The sequence below is a fragment of the Tamandua tetradactyla genome, chromosome 24, assembly GCF_023851605.1.
Source record: "Tamandua tetradactyla isolate mTamTet1 chromosome 24, mTamTet1.pri, whole genome shotgun sequence".
NCBI lineage: Eukaryota > Metazoa > Chordata > Mammalia > Pilosa > Myrmecophagidae > Tamandua > Tamandua tetradactyla.
Window position 1 is genome coordinate 12977315 of NC_135350.1, and position 18230 is coordinate 12995544.

Below are 18230 nucleotides of genomic sequence, written 5' to 3' on the forward strand. Positions count from 1 at the left end.
AAAACGCACAGTTAATATCATCCTCAATGGGGAAAAATTGAAAACTTTCCCCCTAAGATCAGGAACAAGACAAGGATGTCCGCTATCACCACTATTATTGAACATCGTGTTGGAGGTTCTAGCCAGAGCAATTAGACAAGAAAAAGAAATACAAGGCATCAAAATTGGAAAGGAAGAAGTAAAACTATCACTGTTTGCAGACGATATGATAGTATACGTCGAAAACCCGGAAAAATCCACAACAAAACTACTAGAGCTAATAAATGAGTACAGCAAAGTAGCAGGTTACAAGATCAACATTCAAAAATCTGTAGCATTTCTATACACTAGCAATGAACAAGCTGAGGGGGAAATCAAGAAACGAATCCCATTTACAATTGCAACTAAAAGAATAAAGTACTTAGGAATAAATTTAACTAAAGAGGCAAAAGACCTATACAAAGAAAACTACAAAAAACTGTTAAAAGAAATCACAGAACACCTAAACAGATGGAAGGGCATACCGTGTTCATGGATTGGAAGACTAAATATAGTTAAGATGTCAATCCTACCTAAATTGATCTACAGATTCAATGCAATACCAATCAAAATCCCAACAACTTATTTTTCAGAAATAGAAAAACCAATAAGCAAATTTATCTGGAAGGGCAGGGTGCCCCAAATTGCTAAAAACATCTTGAGGGAAAAAAACGAAGCACGAGGTCTCGTGCTGCCGGACTTTAAGGCATATTATGAAGCCACAGTGGTCAAAACAGCATGGTATTGGCATAAAGATAGATATATCGACCAATGGAATCGAATAGAGTGCTCAGATATAGACCCTCTCATCTATGGACATTTGATCTTTGATAAGGCAGTCAAGCCAACTCACCTGGGACAGAACAGTCTCTTCAATAAGTGGTGCCTAGAGAACTGGATATCCATATGCAAAAGAATGAAAGAAGACCCATATCTCACACCTTACACAAAAGCTAACTCAAAATGGATCAAAGATCTAAACATCAGGTCTAGGACCATAAAACAGTTAGAGGAAAATGTAGGGAGATATCTTATGAAACTTAGAATTGGAGGCGGTTTTATGGACCTTAAACCTAAAGCAAGAGCACTGAAGAAGGAAATAAATAAATGGGAGCTCCTCAAAATTAAACACTTTTGTGCATCAAAGAACTTCATCAAGAAAGTAGAAAGACAGCCTACACAATGGGAGACAATATTTGGAAACGACATATCAGATAAAGGTCTAGTATCCAGAATTTATAAAGAGATTGTTCAACTCAACAACAAAAAGACAGCCAACCCAATTACAAAATGGGAAAAAGACTTGAACAGACACCTATCAGAAGAGGAAATACAAATGGCCAAAAGGCACATGAAGAGATGCTCAATGTCCCTGGCCATTAGAGAAATGCAAATCAAAACAAGAATGAGATATCATCTCACACCCACCAGAATGGCCATTATCAACAAAACAAAAAATGACAAGTGCTGGAGAGGATGCGGAGAAAGAGGCACATTTATCCACTGTTGGTGGGAATGTCAAATGGTGCAACCACTGTGGAAGGCAGTTTGGTGGTTCCTCGAAATCTGAATATAAAATTGCCATATGACCCAGCAATACCATTGCTAGGTATCTACTCAGAGGACTTAAGTGCAAAGACACAAACGGACATTTGCACACCAATGTTTATAGCAGCATTATTTACAATTGCAAAGAGATGGAAACAGCCAAAATGTCCATCAACAGAGGAGTGGCTAAACAAACTGTGGTATATACATACGATGTAATATTATCAGCTTTAAGACAGAATAAACTTATGAAGCATGTAATAACATGGATGGACCTAGAGCACATTATGCTGAGTGAGACTCGGCAAAAACTAAAGGACAAATACTGCATGGTCCCCTGATGTGAACCGACATTCGAGAATAAACTTGGAATATGTCATTGGTAACAGAGTCCAGCAGGAGTTAGAAACAGGGTAAGATAATGGGCAATTGGAGTTGAAGGGATACAGACTGTGCAACAGGACTAGATACAAAAAAACTAAAAAATGGACAGCACAATACTACCTAATTGTAATGCAATTATGTTAAAACACTGAATGAAGCTGCATCTGAGCTATAGTGTTTTTTTTTGTTTGTTTGTTTTTATATATATTTTTTATTTTTATTTTTTTCTCTATATTTTCATTTTATTTCTTTTTCTGTTGTCTTGCTATTTCTTTTTCTAAATCGATGCAAATGTACTAAGAAATGATGATCACACATCTATGTAATGATATTAGGAATTACTGATTGCATATGTACAATGGAATGATTTCTAAATGTTGTGTTAGTTAATTTTTTTAATTAAAAAATATATATTTCTTAAAAATTTCCCTTGAGAGCTACCTGGCAGCATATCAGATTCACTGCCTTTTTGTGTGGAATATATTCACCATCTACTTTATAATATTGCTACCATGTTGTCGCTATCTAATTCTATGCTACAACCCACAATTGAACTGTTTCCCACATCTCCTGCTTGATAAATTCAAGTACATCCACTTTTAAAACTAACTTATCCAAATAAATTCTTCATATCTTGGCCATCCTACTGTGCAAACTTATCTAAATCTTGTTTGTTCTTGAATTTATTTGATTTTTACAGTTCCTAATTACTTGCATCGAAAACAGTCATCACACAAGTTAAATTCGGGTTTCTATCTAGGTTTATAAAGAAACATGATAAAAAGCATTATCACTATTAGTGACCTGTCCAAGGATGTAAGAAATAATGATGTCAGTTCCACTCCTCTCCAGCTTCCCTTTGAAAATCTTATGCCTTTCCTTCTGATCATTCTCCACAGCTCCCTTCAGGAGCTATGCCTTCAGCAGGTGTGAACACAATTACATACTAATTGTGGCAGGGACCCATATCTCTAACATTTCCCACACTATCACTAAACTCTAGTGGCATACAACTGGTAAAAGTGGAGGAAACAATGAATTCTATATCTGCTTCTATATATCAGAGGGCTATTTGAGGATAAAATTAAATATATTTTAAAATCTCCTTGAACTAAACTTTTATGTATAGGCAAAGTATTAGTTTATTTATATGTATGTAGTACATAAGACATATCGAGCAGCCTAACCAAAAAAAAAAAAAAATTATGCGCTAAAGAATTCAAACCGGGAAGACTACAACTACATTCGAAAGTAAAAATTTGGGGCAGTGACTAGATTCAGTCAATTATTCATTCATTCATTTTACTATTATCTATTGTCTAAAACTTTTCTACCAACCAATCAACATTAATCACTGTATATGTGGTTAGAAAAATAAAACAGACACAATCCCTACCTGTATGGAGCTTATATGTTTGTATGTTTGTCAAGATTTACAACATGTATGGAGTTTATAATCAAGTGAGAAAGAAAATTCAGAAAGACAGCAAATTAATACGTAATTACATCTTGTGATGAGTTCAGCAAAGGGTGTACTGGAGAAAAGTAGGAAGTGAAGGGGCTTACTTTGGATGATCAGAGATGGCCTATCTGAGGACGTGGCATTTAAGCTCAAAACTGGAGAGAATTCCAAGTAGAAGGAAAAGTGAATGTAAAAAAGTCAAAGACATGAAGGAACTGCACGTGTTTAGGAAACTCTAGGGAGACTGGTATTACATCCTATTCATGAGGGAGGGGGTAAACAGCACTAGACAGGATTGGTTAAATCTTGATAGACCTGGTAAAGGTTAAATTTCAATCAACTTACAAGAAAAGCCATTGAAGTATTTAAGCAGGGGAGTGACTGGCTCAGATTTTTAAAGGCAAGAGGGGAAAACAGAAAGACCAGTCATGTGGTCTTTCTGTTTTCATAAGCCTTTAACAAGCCAGGCAAGAAATGTTGGTGGCTTGAACTAAGGTGGTGGCTGTAGAGAAGTGGACATTGACATGTATCTAGGAGGCGAAATGGAAAGGACTTCATAGTAGATTGTAAATTGGGGATGAGGTAGTAAGAGAAGTCGAGGATTTCTGGCTTGAACAAGTGGACCAGTGGGGACCATGTGCCTGGCCTCGCCCAAGGTCAAATATGACTCACCAGACTTCCAAGCATCACCCTGTGCGTTGGGCTGTGCCAGTGGATGCACTACTTTAATTTCACCAGGTGGTTCAGATGATGGACTGAGGTTAATTTTAACCATATCCTTCCCAGTGTGTTTGTCAGCTATCCAAATTGTCTTCTTTTTCCAGGTTGAATAGAAGATATGGTCACCAAAAAGGGATATTGCAAACAAATTGTGCCTAAAACAGCAGAAAAACAGAGACTGGCACACCATGTTCATTGACGTATTGAAGTTTTGCCTCATTTTAGTTTGTCTGAATTTTAATCATCTGTTTTCAATAATTTTTCATTTACATTTAGAAACATTTTCAGTTTAAAATTTTATTATGTAGCCATATAATCTGACCTAACGGAGCATAGTTTTTAGCTCACACATCTACATCTCAATTCTTCTGCTAGTCATGACATAAATGGGAATAAAATAGGAACAGGATAAGAGTGGATTGTCAATTTTGTTACTTTCTCACTTAGTTAATATCTGCCTCTTGCCACTAGCTGGAGAGTTGATTGCTGGAGAGATAAACCAAACAACAATAGCTAAAAGATATATGAGATATAGTTATTCAAAAAATAATAACTATGACTGTTGTAGTTTTCTAGCTGCCAGAATGCAATATACCAGAAACAGAATGACTTTTAAAAAGACAAATTTAATGAGTTGCTAGTTTACAGTTCTAAGACTGAGAAAACGCCTCAATTAAAACAAGTCTATAGAAATGTCCAATCTAAGGCATCCAGAGAAAGATACCTTGGTTCAAGAAGGCCGATGAAGTTCAGGGTTTCTCTCTCAAGTGCAAAGGCACATGGTGAACATGGCATCATCTGCTAGCTTTCTCTCCTGGCTTCTGGTTTCATGAAGCTCCCTGGGAGTCATTTTCCTTCTTTATCTCCAAAGGTCGCTGGCTCATGGACTCTCCGCTTTGTGGTGCTGCAGCATTCTCTGCTCTCTCCTAATCTCTCATTCTCCAAAATATTTTCTCTTTTATAGGACTCCAGAAACTTATCAAGACCCACCCAAATGGGTGTAGACATGTCGTCACCTAATTCATTTTAACAACCACTCTTGATTAAATCACATCTCCAGGGAGATGATCTGATTACAGTTTCAAACATACAGTATTGAATAGGGATTATTCTGCCTGTATGAAATGGATTTAGATTAAAACATGGCTTTTCTAGGGGACATATATCCTTTCAAACTAGCACATTCCACCCTCTAGACCCTAAAAAAGACATGTTTTCCCCATATACAAAATACATTCATTCCATAACAATATCAGAGAAACTTAAACCATTTCAGTAGCAATATACATGAAATACAAAGTTAGAAACATGCAAATTCCTATCAAAGTTAGTTACAGCTGTGGTCTGTTCTAAGGCAAAATTATCCTCTGACTTTGGACCTTTGAAAACTCATAACAAGTTATTTGCTGCCAACATACAAAGGAGAAACAGTCATAGGATACATATACATGTTTCCACAGGGAGGAAGGAACACAGGGGTCACTGGACCCATGCAGTTTTGAAAACCCACAGGGCAAAGTCCATTAGATTTCAAAGTTTGAGAATCATTTATCTTCGTAGCTTTAGAAAGCGGCAGTCCCACCCTTTCCAAAGGCCTATGCAGAGGCCTGCCTCTCTCTGTACACAACTTTGGGGGACACTGGGGAGACCACCTTTTTCTTGGCTCCACCCTCTCCAAGCATCGGGGGCTGCACAAGGCTCTCTGCCATCTTCAGGGCACACACTCAATCCCTCCATGTGGTGGCAGCCAGGCTCTCCCCAAACCCCAAGAAATGTGCTTCACCCTCTCCAAGACCTGAGGTGGCATAACTCTTCCACTGCAATGAGGTGGAAGACCCATCCTCTGCCTTTGGGGCAAACTCACTCTCTCCATGGGCTTGGGTGGGTCCACTCTCCTGGCCCAAGGCTTCTTGACTTCAGACCTCAGCCTCCATGGTTTTGCCTCTAAAGTTGTTTTTCTTCCAATATGTCCCTTCTTTGAACCCCCCACTCCAGACTGGCAGCAGCTCTGTTTATACAGGTCCCACAGCACTCTTGTTGGCTTTCTATGCAGTAGCCTTGGATCATGCCTATCAGACATAAGGAGTTTCCACAAATCCTTCCTGGATAACTCCATGTCCAATCCTGGCTTTCTCTGAATGGCTGACTGGTTCCACATTTGACCAAATCCTTGTGTGGGCACTGTTCTCTGGGATCTCCCTTCCAGGAAGCCCAGAATTCTCCAGAACATCAACTTCTGGTTTCTTTGTACCCAGGAGTTTGAGTCTCAGCTTACCTCTTTCCTGCTGCATTTTACTATAAGCTGCAAGGAGAAACCAGGCTGCACTTTCAACATTTAATTTGGAGATCTCTTCTGCTAAATATCCAAGTTCATGCCTTTAAAAATCAGCCTTCCAGCCAAAGCTACTAGTCAATTTTGTCAGATTATCTACTATTTTAAAACAAGGATTGCTTTCCTTTAAGTTTGCAATAACATGTGCCTCATTTCTGTCTAAGGACTCGTCAGAGGTATCTTTAGAGTCCACATTTCTACCAACAGTCTCTTCAAAGCATTTTAGTCCTTCTCTATCAAGCTTCTCACAACTCTTCCTGAATCTTCCCCTTATCCATTTAAAAAGTTGTTCCAACATATTTGGTATTTGCAAACCACAGCAGCAGCACCCCACTCCTGGTACCAAAATCTGTTGTAGTTTGCTAGCTGCCAAAATGCAATATACCAGAAACAGAATGGCTTTTAAAGAGAGAAATTTAATAAGTTGCTAGTTTACAGATCTAAGGCTGAGAAAATGTCCCAATTAAAACAAGTCTATAGAAATGTCCAATCTAAGGCATCCAGGGACAGATACCTTAGTTCAAGAAGGCTAATGAAGTTCAGGGTTTCTATCTCAAGTGAGAAGGCACATGATGAACACAGTCAGGGCTTCTCTCTCATCTGGAAGGGCACAGGGTGAACATGGCATCTTCTACTAGCTTTCTCTCCTGGCTTCTGGTTTCATGAAGCTCCTTGGGAGGCGTTTTCCTTCTTCATCTCCAAAGGCTGCTGATTCATGGACTCTCTGCTTCATGGTGCTGCCGCATTCTCTGCTCTGTCCTAATCTCTCATTCTCCAAAATGTTTCCTCTTTTATAGGACTCCAGAAACTTATCAAGACCCATCCAAATGGGTGGAGACCTAATCCATTTTAATAATCACTCTTGATTAAATCACATCTCCAGGGAGATGATCTGATTACAGTTTCAAACATACAGTATTGAATAGGGATTATTCTGCCTGTATGAAATGGGACTTAGATTAAAGCATGGCTTTTCTAGGGGACATACATCCTTTCAAACCAGCATAATGACCAATAGGGAAGAACTTATTATATGCCAGATATTCTGCTAATTATTATTTTTATTTGCATTTATTCACTTAATCCTCATGGTAACTCCAATAAATTATCCCCACATTAAAGAAAATTGAGGAATAAGAGAAGTTATATGAACTACCCAAGGTCACTCATCTAATAAATGGTAAATCTGGAACTTGAACTCAAGTTTTTTGGACTCCAAAACCACCACACCAGTTTAGGTAACAAAAGTGAAATTAGTTTATCCCATGAACTTCAAATGCGATTGTTTTATTTAACACCCAAAGGGAAAACTTACTGTGCAAGATGTTTGCTAAGACGGACGGAACCTCCATCATAATCACAGGAACCAACATGAGAGTGGCTTCCTTCTCTATTGTACTGAATCCAAAAGAGCCGTTTATCAAGCACATGCAATGACACAGCTGTTATTCTCCCTGATGTCTCTAATAGAACTTTTGTTTCCACACCATCAAGATCAGCTCTGTGAATGCTACCAGCCACCTCTGAGGACCAAAATATAAACCTGCAGGCAAACACATTCACAGATGCAGAATTGAATGTACAGTCACTTAAACGGCCAGCTTTCTCAGTGTTCCAGCAGCCCTTAGCTCTCTGCCCAGGATCTATTAGACTATTTTGGATGAAAATTCAGTTCAAGTATTTATTGCCCTATCATGGTCACTCATTTAGGAGCAGGAATTGAAGCTAAATGAGGACATCCTTGCCTTCACAGAGCTTCCAATCTGATGGAGTGGGGGGAAAATTAGATACACAAAAACTATAAAAATATCAGGTTCAGGGGTGGTATGGCAGTGGCTCAGTGGCAGAATTCTTGCCTGCCATGCCAGAGACCTGGGTTTGATTCCCAGTGCCTGCCCATGCAGAAAAAAAAAATATATATATATATATATATATATATATATATATATATATATATATATATATATATATATATATATATATATATCAGGTTCAAAGACATTGGAGACAAAAGAAAGACACAGTAATCAAAGCATGGAGGGAATTAATGTATTAATACAGTAATGCATCCAGTTGGGAGCCAAAAATGCCTTCAGGGGAAGAGAAAATTTGTGCTGCATGTTGAAGGATGTGTAGCATTTTCATGGGCAAAGATTAGGGAGAAGGACTTTCCAGGGGAGAGTGCAGGCTAAACAAACAAAAAAGACCAAACAAAAAGACAGTGCTAGCCTGTTTGAAAAGGATTGACTAGTTCATTTGGGCTATGGCAAAAACCAAGGAAATCAGGTCAAATTATAACTGAAAGAAAGTTTGAACACGTAGATGTGGAGTTAGCAAAGGTTTCTGAGCAGGGAGTATGACTATCAGAGTCGTGCTTTTGAAAATTAACGTAGCAGTGCAGTTTAAGACGAACTAAAGCAGAGAGAGACAGAAGGCAGGGGGAATAAGTAGAAGAGCGCAAGAAAAAGGAAATGAGCCTTTGATAGGGTGGTTGCAGAAGACAAGGGGGACGTGGAGAGACAAGCAGTAGAACCTATTTCATGTGATTTGAAGTTAAGAGTGTTACGCTCTTGTACCAGGAAACCATGGAAGTGGGGATTGCTGTTTGCTAGTCCCCAGGCAACTGTCATATTGAGAATAAATGGGGGCTGGCTACTGTAAGAGAGCCTTAGTCTCAGGGAGCACTCAGACCCCTTTGGGTTCAAAATTGTATGATTCAGTGAATCTACATCAGCTTTTCACATAGATTTCATATCTAAAAACAGCAGAATTTACCTGTCTACTGGATCAATCACTATATTTGCAGGGTAATTTAAGGCATTTAAGAGAACACGGGAATTGTTTCCTTTCATATCTGTCACTGTCATGATTCCTTCCTGTTGATTTGACCAAATAACTTCTTCATTTATCCAATTAATTACCATTCCTGAAACATTTTTCTCTATATTGCACACGCTCTGTAAAATCAAATTTCAAAATTGTTATTAACATCTACCCCTTCATACCCAAATTGTTTTTATTGATACATATAAATTTATTTTAAATATACATTTATTATTACATATAAATAAAAAGTCTATTCCTTTTAGTACTTGTCATTTACATACATTCCCAGAATTATTTAAGTGATAGAAGTCTCAGATGTGGTGCTATTGTTTTGTTGTAGCAATATTTTAACCCACCGTATAAATATTTTTAGGCACAGTGTTTATACCATAGCTTTGAAACTGAAACTTATCCTATACACTATTAAAGTTAGGTGATCAGCCATAACAGTCACGATTTTAGTTCTAATAACAGCAGAATTAGATGTTATACACAGGTTATTTTAAGTAGGCATAGTTTTAACATTCCATTTGCTAGTGGGAATTATTTCCAGAGTCTCACCTGAACCTAATGCCAAACAAAAATCTCTGCTAATTTCTGATCTAGTGCTGTGCAGATAAACCAGCCCTCTTGGGGGAGAATGGAATGGAGGGTGGAGAAACCCTGGTGTGCAGTATTGCAGATTTCCATGGTGTAAGTATCCCCATCACTCCAGAGTTCAAGCTACCAAACATGGAGTTTGTTAGAGATTTCACAATCTGCTCCCCTGAAATGGTGCAAAATGGCACCAACGCACCATTGCCCTTATTATTTGTACATCTCATACAAGACCATCCAGCCTATCCATTTTACCAGCTGCTAATGTGTTAACATATTAGCTCACTCAAGTAAATGATTTGCATTTTAGCAGCTGTTCCATTAAACAATGTTTTAGCCAAAAGGAGATTATATAATGATGGAATTTTAGACATTAGGCCAATCTTAGCCTAATGACAATATAAATTCACAACTATTTGACCTTTTTTACCCTGTTCTGTGACAGGAGAAACTCCAGATTCTTAGACTCCAGATTTCAACAGAAGACTGGAGAATAATAAGTTTTCCTGGTTAAAAGTGAGATTAGTAAGTATTAGAGACGTCATCAAACAGATTAGCACCTGATTGAGACTTTTTAAGAATAACTGGTGGGGAAAAGCTTTGGTGAAAAACAGTGGACACTTTGTGTTGGGAGTAAATGCTTAAGGGTTCTCTAATCACCTGATGTCTGTAATCGTCTCCCAAGAGTTGACAGAGCATTCCTGCAAGGGCTTATGTAAGAGTTCTACCAATTAAGAAGAAAGACTAAAGCTTCTTTGCATATACTTCAGCAAAATATTTGATACCTGTCATGTGCTGTACACCTTAAGAACAAAAAGAAAAAATAAAAACCCTTCCTTTTTAAATATCAGGTACCAAAACCCATGATTGAGATTTGATACAGATACAGCAAGGCTTCTCAACCTCAGCACTATTGACCTTTGGAACTCTTTCTTGTGGGGTTGTGCATTACAACTTGTTCAGCAGCATCCCTGGTCTGTACAAATTAGATGCCGGTAACACACACTAGTATCCCCTCCCAGATGTAGCAACCAAAAAATGTTTCCAGACATTTTTCTACCCCACTGGGGCAGAAAACAATTATGTAAACAATGCTTTTAAACATAAAATGGCAATCTCATTTCATACATTTAGATATTTTCAAAACTACATTCACATCTCTGCTTTCCCCCTTTGGAGGCTTCTGAATATCAATGCCACATCTGTGGGCTTGTTCAGTAACATGGAATCAAAGACATGGATTTAATGCATACCTATCTGTGCCAGGCACATTTAAACTGTAACATGATTTTCATTTATCTATTCGTCAAAAATTCACAATATCAAATTTGTCTGCCTATACAAAAATCCTTTAAATACCACAAGAAATTGTACTTTACCTCTTGTTTCGTCCCATTCAGAAATACTCTTTGCAAAAGTTGTCTTTGTAAATCCACCCAATAGATTCTTTCCTCATTGTAATGAAAATCCATGATCATGGATATGCCAGCATTTGACACCAATTGTTTATAATTAGTTCCTTCCAGGTCAATCCTAAAAATACTGTTTCCATGGGAGAAAATTAAGAAAGGTGCAGGACCTATTGGGAAGAAAGAAATCAAGTTACATATTTTCAATCCTATTTTATCTGATCTTGAAAAAATGTTTCTGCAGAATTAATGCAAGAATACAAGCAGAATTAATAAATTTCTGTTTTAAGTTTTGAAAGAACAGTTTGTAGAGAAAAAAGAGCTCCTAAAGGTGATTCACAATTCGTTTTATAAAATCACCTCCACAAATTGATTGTTAGAAACAAACATTGCCAAATTATGAAAAAAAAGAGAAAGACACTCATCTATAAAACACCAGGCTTCATTGTTTTTTTTGTTTTGTTTTTGCATGGGCAGGCTCCAGGAATTGAACCCAGGTCTCTGGCATGGCAGGCAAGAATTCTATCACTGAGCCACTGTTGCACCACCCCAGGCTTCATTTTAATGTTCGAAAAGAAACCACCTATTATACTTTGTTATGGAAAGGGTTTATGTGAATGTAAATTTTAAAGACCTAAACTGGAAACAAAATCACAGATATTATCATTATTTTGGAAATGGGCTCCCTCTCCTCTGGCTTTACCTTACAATTTTACTTTATGCCTTAGGAGCAGTGACATAGAAGAAGATGGAAAAACTAGAGTTCTTAAGTGGGAGCAAGAAAAATTGAAGCACCATCCAATGAAGGATCTGAAATATTTTGATCTTGTTAATGTTGCCACATAAAACACAGGACACCCAGTTAAACTGAATTTCAGATGAGCAATGAATAATTTTTCAGTAAAAGTATGCGTTGTCTATTGCATGGGACTTACTTATACTAACCAACTGTTCACTGTTTATCTGAAATTCAAATTTAACTGAGTGCTCTGTATTTTTGTTTGTTCAGTCTGGCTGCTGGGCCTCACTGGACCACCTGCTTCCTTCAGGGCCATGCCCTCTACCCTGCCTTGGTCTAAGTGGTGGCCGCCCACCCACTCGGAGCCCAAGTACTGAACATCGAGCTTGCTTTTGATGCCCCGTGACGTCACTAAGTTTTCACCCCCTGCATCCCAGGTCTCTCTTAACCACGGACAGGGAGGCTCATGCCCCTCTGCCTTTAAACAATCATCAAATCACTGGGACGAGTGGGGGTTCCAAGGAAGCCACTGTTGCACCATCCCAGGCTTCATTTTAATGTTCGAAAAGAAACCACCTATTATACTTTGTTATGGAAATTTTGGAGCTCTAATATATTGTTCCCCCCTGCTGGGCTTACTAAAATCTGTCTTAACATTAAACCTCAATACCTTAGTGTGACTTAATAAACGTGTTTATTATTGTAAGGATTAAAGAAGATGATGAATTCGCATCCTCTTGCTCAAGGATTCTGCTTTACAGTCAGAAAAGGAACTCCACCTTAGAGGATGTATCAGCTTACAGATAGAAGGGGCAAGGAGACCTGTGAGACCGTGATCATCTGAAATGGCATAACATCTAAGAGAATCAGCTCAAATCACTCTTCCCCCGTCTTTGTGGCAACCCCAGGCCCGCACTCCATCCCTCTCCAGATGGAGAATCACAGAGGTGGCTGCGGACAAGGTGGAAAGGCAAGAACCAGGCGGCCCAGTCTCTAGTCCTGGTTCCACAGGCTCCTCTGGACAGGTCACAGCACTTCCCCACCCGTTATCAGAGCATCATCGGGGAGAGCAAATGAAATTAGAAATGAGAAGATATTTTAACATAGATTACTTAAATAGAACTTGCCAGTGTTTACTCTCACAAGCAAAGTTTCACCACCTGGGTTTGTCCCACTGTTCAGATTTGAATATTTGCAAAACGTGTCTTGTTAATATAGCCATGGATCATGGATCACGGCTATCATTCGCCAAGTATCATGATGAAAAGGAAAACAACTAAGAAACAGCACCCTACATTTAGCGAGAGAATACTTAGGGAGAAGAAGAAAATCAATAGCTACTTATTATTTATGTGCCACAAGTTAGAACGGGCCTATAGATTTATTACCAGGACCCCTCTATTTTATATATGAGTCATGCATTCTCTTATGAACAAAATTAATGGGTCCTCCACAACCTATTAATGTTCTAATGCATTGATATACTGATGAGAATGACTAAACATTTAATTCATTTAAAAGTATTAGTAAATGGGATATTTCCAGAGTAAAAAAAAAAGGGGGGGGGAGAAAGTAAAGACATTCTAAGCGTTTTAATGTTGTCCACCCCAGAACTGGGCACATTGTTTTGTACATAATAGGTACACAAAAATTTTAAATAAGTTAATTTAAAAATGTTGTGTTTTGTCTATTTGCTTGGGCTTTTACCAGTAGGAATGAAGCAAAAGCAACTAGCACAGTGATCAAAGTCATAAAAACAGAGTTTATCTTACAGTAATTATTTTACTAACAGCAATAGATTAGCAATAACAATCTTTTACATCCTGATCTCATTTATCCTCAGTACAACACCATGAGCTATCTAGGCCAGATAATTAAATAGCAAGTCAGAGAAGAGAAATCTGAAGAATACTTAGATCCCTAAAACTTAAATATAGCAGGGACTTTGGTAGCTTTTCAACAAATAGATGCAGAATAATTATAAAAATACTAAGTCCAAATAGCAATAACAAGAAATTTTGTCTTCAGATGGTGTCCATCCAAAGGCACATCAGAGTCTGTAGTTTATCACAGCATCTTAGAACTAGAAGATCCTGGAGTTTACCTAAGTCAATGCTTCCAAAAATTTTTCAAAAGAATCACACAGGGTGATTGTGTGCAAGCGTGTGTGTGTGTGTGTGTGTGCGTGTGTGTGTATTTTTTCCCAGCTCCTTTCCCTTGAGATTCCAATTCAGTAAGTCTGGGCAGAGGGCTAGGAAGCTGTTTTTGATCAAGCATTCCAGGTGATTCTTATGACTTAGAGAATATGTAGCACATAGGTCTAGTCAGATGAGGAAATATATTTGAAATTTAGTGATTTTTTTCCCCCCAAAGTCTCACTGGTAGTTGGTGATGATTAGAACCCAGATACTGCCCTCTCATCCCATTACTCTTTCCACACACAGCCCTGCTTTGGTCTGGGTTATGTATGTCATGACATTATGAGCCTCGTTTTACTATGTAACAGATTTTAACCCCACTTCCTTCAAAACGCTGTTAGTTCTCCTGCACTGTCAGCATTATTTTATGTAAACCAGGGAATAGGAATGAAACAAAATATGATTTAAAAGAAAACAAAAGACTTTGAGATGTAGTCTTGGTGAAAACGTCACTAGTCTGTACTACCGCTGGAAATAAGAAAAAAAAGTTAGTGTTTTCTCAGACCTGTCAAGGATTTAACAAACACCTGGTGTGTGGTACATTCTGTGGATTTGCATGGCAGCAGGGTGTGTGTTTGAACAGCTAAAACGTTCCCATGTCAAAACCTATGGCATGGATTTGGGTGTAGTTCAGGAACGGAAAGTACATAGACATTCAACATTATTTTCTAAGGAATACAAATCTGAAAACAGCACACAGGTCACAGCAAATTAATTGGAACTTCTGACTTCTCAACCTGTGGATTAGTAGAGGATCTGTGGGATTAAAGAGAGATCCAGAATGTTTGGAGAATATTGAAGACTTTTGTTAGTGGCTACACAGATCTGGGGCTTCCCAGGGCACTGAAGACCAGTTGTGAAAAACAGGTTTTGATTGAAGTGGAAGACAGAGGTAGAACCTTTGCCTACATGCAGCCCTTTATGTGCTGTGACTGCGGGAGTGCTCTCCCACAGGTACTGAGCTGAGACATTGCCCGGCTTCTGCAGGCCTCAGGTGCAAAGGCTCACGAGACCTAGTTAATGCACAAATGATACTAGAAACCAGATTAACAGGAAATCCATGTCTTTTCTCTGGCCAACGCTGCTACCCGCCCTCACCACCCCAGGCTTCCTGCTGTAAACCTGGAAACAGAACAGAAGAGTCACAAGACAAAGAGAGTGAAAAGGGAGCTTCTGGACCTCCGTGATTCAATGACACCATCAGAAAAGTATGAGCTTTAAACGGATGGACACGATGTAAGGAAGCCTGGCGCCTCCTCACACTGCTCCCCACCCCCACCAAAAAAAGGGGAAAACAACCACCACGATGGGAGTCATTTATCACCACCCTGAGCAGACAGACTCAAAATGATATCTTGAGTTTTATGAAGTGCAGAAAGTTTTATTTTACCCTGAAAGACTATCTGCAACTCCTTTTTTCAATTACAGTACTTAAAACAGCACAGATCGACTTTTGAGGCCATCACAGCTTTCTTCTCAGCTTATTCATAAGTGTCAAAATTGAAGGTAGGTGAGATAGAGGAGCTGGATGACTTAGCAAAAGAAAATGCCTCTACAAAGGGGAGCCAGGAGATTTGAATTTAAATCTTAATTCTGCAAGTAAAGTTCTGGGATTCAATTTCGCTTTCTGAAAAATGGGAATGAAGATTCCCACCCTTAGCATCTGCCTGGTGGTAGAAATGTGTCATCCAAAGCGGGAAAGAGCTCCTACCCGACCCTCAGCCCACGTTCACATGAAGCAAGCTGAACGGTAATTGAGACTAACAGGTTCTGCAAAGTCAAATTTGTTTTTGCCAACAGAACTTTTCAGACTCTTTAATGTGCTGATAGACATTTTGATCCCCCAAGTAGATTGGCAGGGAATATTGTTGCAATAATAATAGCTCACGTCTTGTGTGTTATTTCTTGGGTAGCACGTTGAAGGTATTATTTTATTTAACTGCCTAAGGACAGTATGAGATAGGCACTCTCGTCCTCTCCATTTCACAGATGAGGAAACAAGTTTGGCACAATTAACTTGCCACAAGTCATAAAGCTCACAAATAGCAGAGCTATGCCTGTCTGATGGCTGAATCTAGCCTTCATATACCAGCACCTACTGCTTCATGTAGTTTATCCCCATTTGGATTGACCAGAAACTCTTATTACATAACGTCTAATAATTCAAGTATTTTAAGGAACCCACTTCAGGAAATGCAGTTCCAGGCATGTTTGTCAGAAGCCTGGGCTTTCTGCATTCATTTTCCAGGAACTATTTATAAAATAGGTCCCTTTAAATAGATCCCTAAAATTACTCAACTTGGATAATTTTATATCTAACTCTATAATAGAACAAGTTGTTTCACACAAACACTCGTGTATATTGATATTCTTCAGCCAAAAAATTTTAGAGAGTGGTAATAATTGTTTGTAGATAAGTTAACATTTATTATTTTTGTAATACATTACTATTGACTTTTTTTCCCTTTTGGTGTATAGTTCTATGAAAAACACACATATAGAGATTCATGTAACCACTCTTTCAATCAGGATTCAGAATAGTTCCATCCCTGCAAAAAATGCCCTGAGCTATGACTTTAGAGTCAACCCCCCTCCCCCAGCCCCAACCCCCAATAACCCTGGCACCACTGATCTCTTCTCTATCACTGCAGTTTTGTCTTTTCAAGAATGTCTTTGGCAGAGCAAAAGATTTTAATTTTGATGAAATACAGTTGAGCAATTTTGTCTTTTATGGATTGTGCTTTTGTGTCATATCTAAGAGCACAACCCCTGGTCACAGAGATTTTCCCCTATGTTGTCTTCTAAAGTTTTATAATTCTACATCTTTAGATCGATGACCCATTTTGAGTTAATTTCTCTATAAGGTGTAAGATTTAGCTTGAGGTTTGTCATTTTGCTTATGGATTTGATTCCAATGGCTTTTGTTGAAAAGACCATCTTTTCTCCATTAAATTGCTTGTGCACAGCCCTATTTGTGCGAGGCTGCTTCTGAACTCACTATTCTATTCCATTGATCTATATGTCTCCCTCTTTGCCAATGCCACAGCTGAGTATAACTTTTTAAACTGTTCCAATGATCCAGTTTTGCAGAATAGTGAATGCTGACAAGCTTCCCGTGCTATAGGAAATCCTTCATCTTAAGTAAGCATGTTCAGACATCCCTCAGCTTGTCAGCATAAATTATGTTTAATTTTATTTAAAGACCACCGGGAAAAATGCATTTGCCAACATTAAAACATTAGAAAAGTCTTTCCGGATTTTCATACACACCTACAAAAAAATCTGGCAAGACACAGAAATCACTATCTTAACCGGTCTTCTGAATTTTGCCCCTACAGTATTTTCCACATTCTGGCTGACTTCTCCAGCTGCGGATGTCCCACAGACCCAAAAGTTTCTCTACGTGTTAAAAATTGAGTTTACGCAATGCCTTCTAATTAGTTAGCATTTGCTCTTGACTTTGATACAGCAATTCAAAAATCTGATGTAAAGTTCTATGTTTTTTGACATTTTGTTTTGCAGCTGTCCTGGGCAAAAAAAAAGGTACTTCACGATAATATCTATATCAAATGGAAGGAATGCTTCATTGGCTGTGTTTACAAAATCACAAGATTCACTTTTTTTCACACATCCATCAATTACACATTAATTTCATTGAATTAGACCAGCAGATTTCTGTCTTCCTAGATATCAATCATAAATGCAAACTAATCAGGTGTTGCATTTTATATAAATATTTAAACAACTAAACTAAAACAGATAAACATTCCTTGCAAGATGTTTTTAAATCAGCTAAAAATTGTTTAAAGGTTTCCTAAGAACACAGACATGAGAGTTTAAATGGGTGGCATATTGGCATTGATTCAACAACGAAATCATATAAGAATGGAAAAATTTCCACCATTTCAAAATGTTCTCTTCATACACAAATTTCTAACAATTACGCAGTCGCTTTCTTCCTCGTAGTTAAAAATGCACCTTATCTTCCAGGGATGAA

At 38.2% G+C, this 18230-nt stretch overlaps 1 protein-coding gene across 3 annotated transcripts in view; it reads right to left on the reverse strand.

Annotated features, from left to right (window-relative positions):
• The window catches only part of EGF (epidermal growth factor), a 141863-nt gene that overhangs the window by 108292 nt on the left and 15341 nt on the right, over positions 1 to 18230 (reverse strand). For 2 of the 3 annotated variants that reach the window (XM_077142552.1, XM_077142551.1), the window contains exons 2-5: positions 11267 to 11466; positions 9240 to 9421; positions 7780 to 8007; positions 4085 to 4287 (exon numbers count right to left, since the gene is read on the reverse strand). In XM_077142552.1, the coding sequence (XP_076998667.1) occupies positions 4085 to 4287; positions 7780 to 8007; positions 9240 to 9421; positions 11267 to 11466 (813 nt within the window). Of the gene's footprint in view, positions 1 to 4084; positions 4288 to 4856; positions 6165 to 7779; positions 8008 to 9239; positions 9422 to 11266; positions 11467 to 18230 lie in introns of those variants that run through there. The other variant, XM_077142553.1, reaches the window with a different exon arrangement.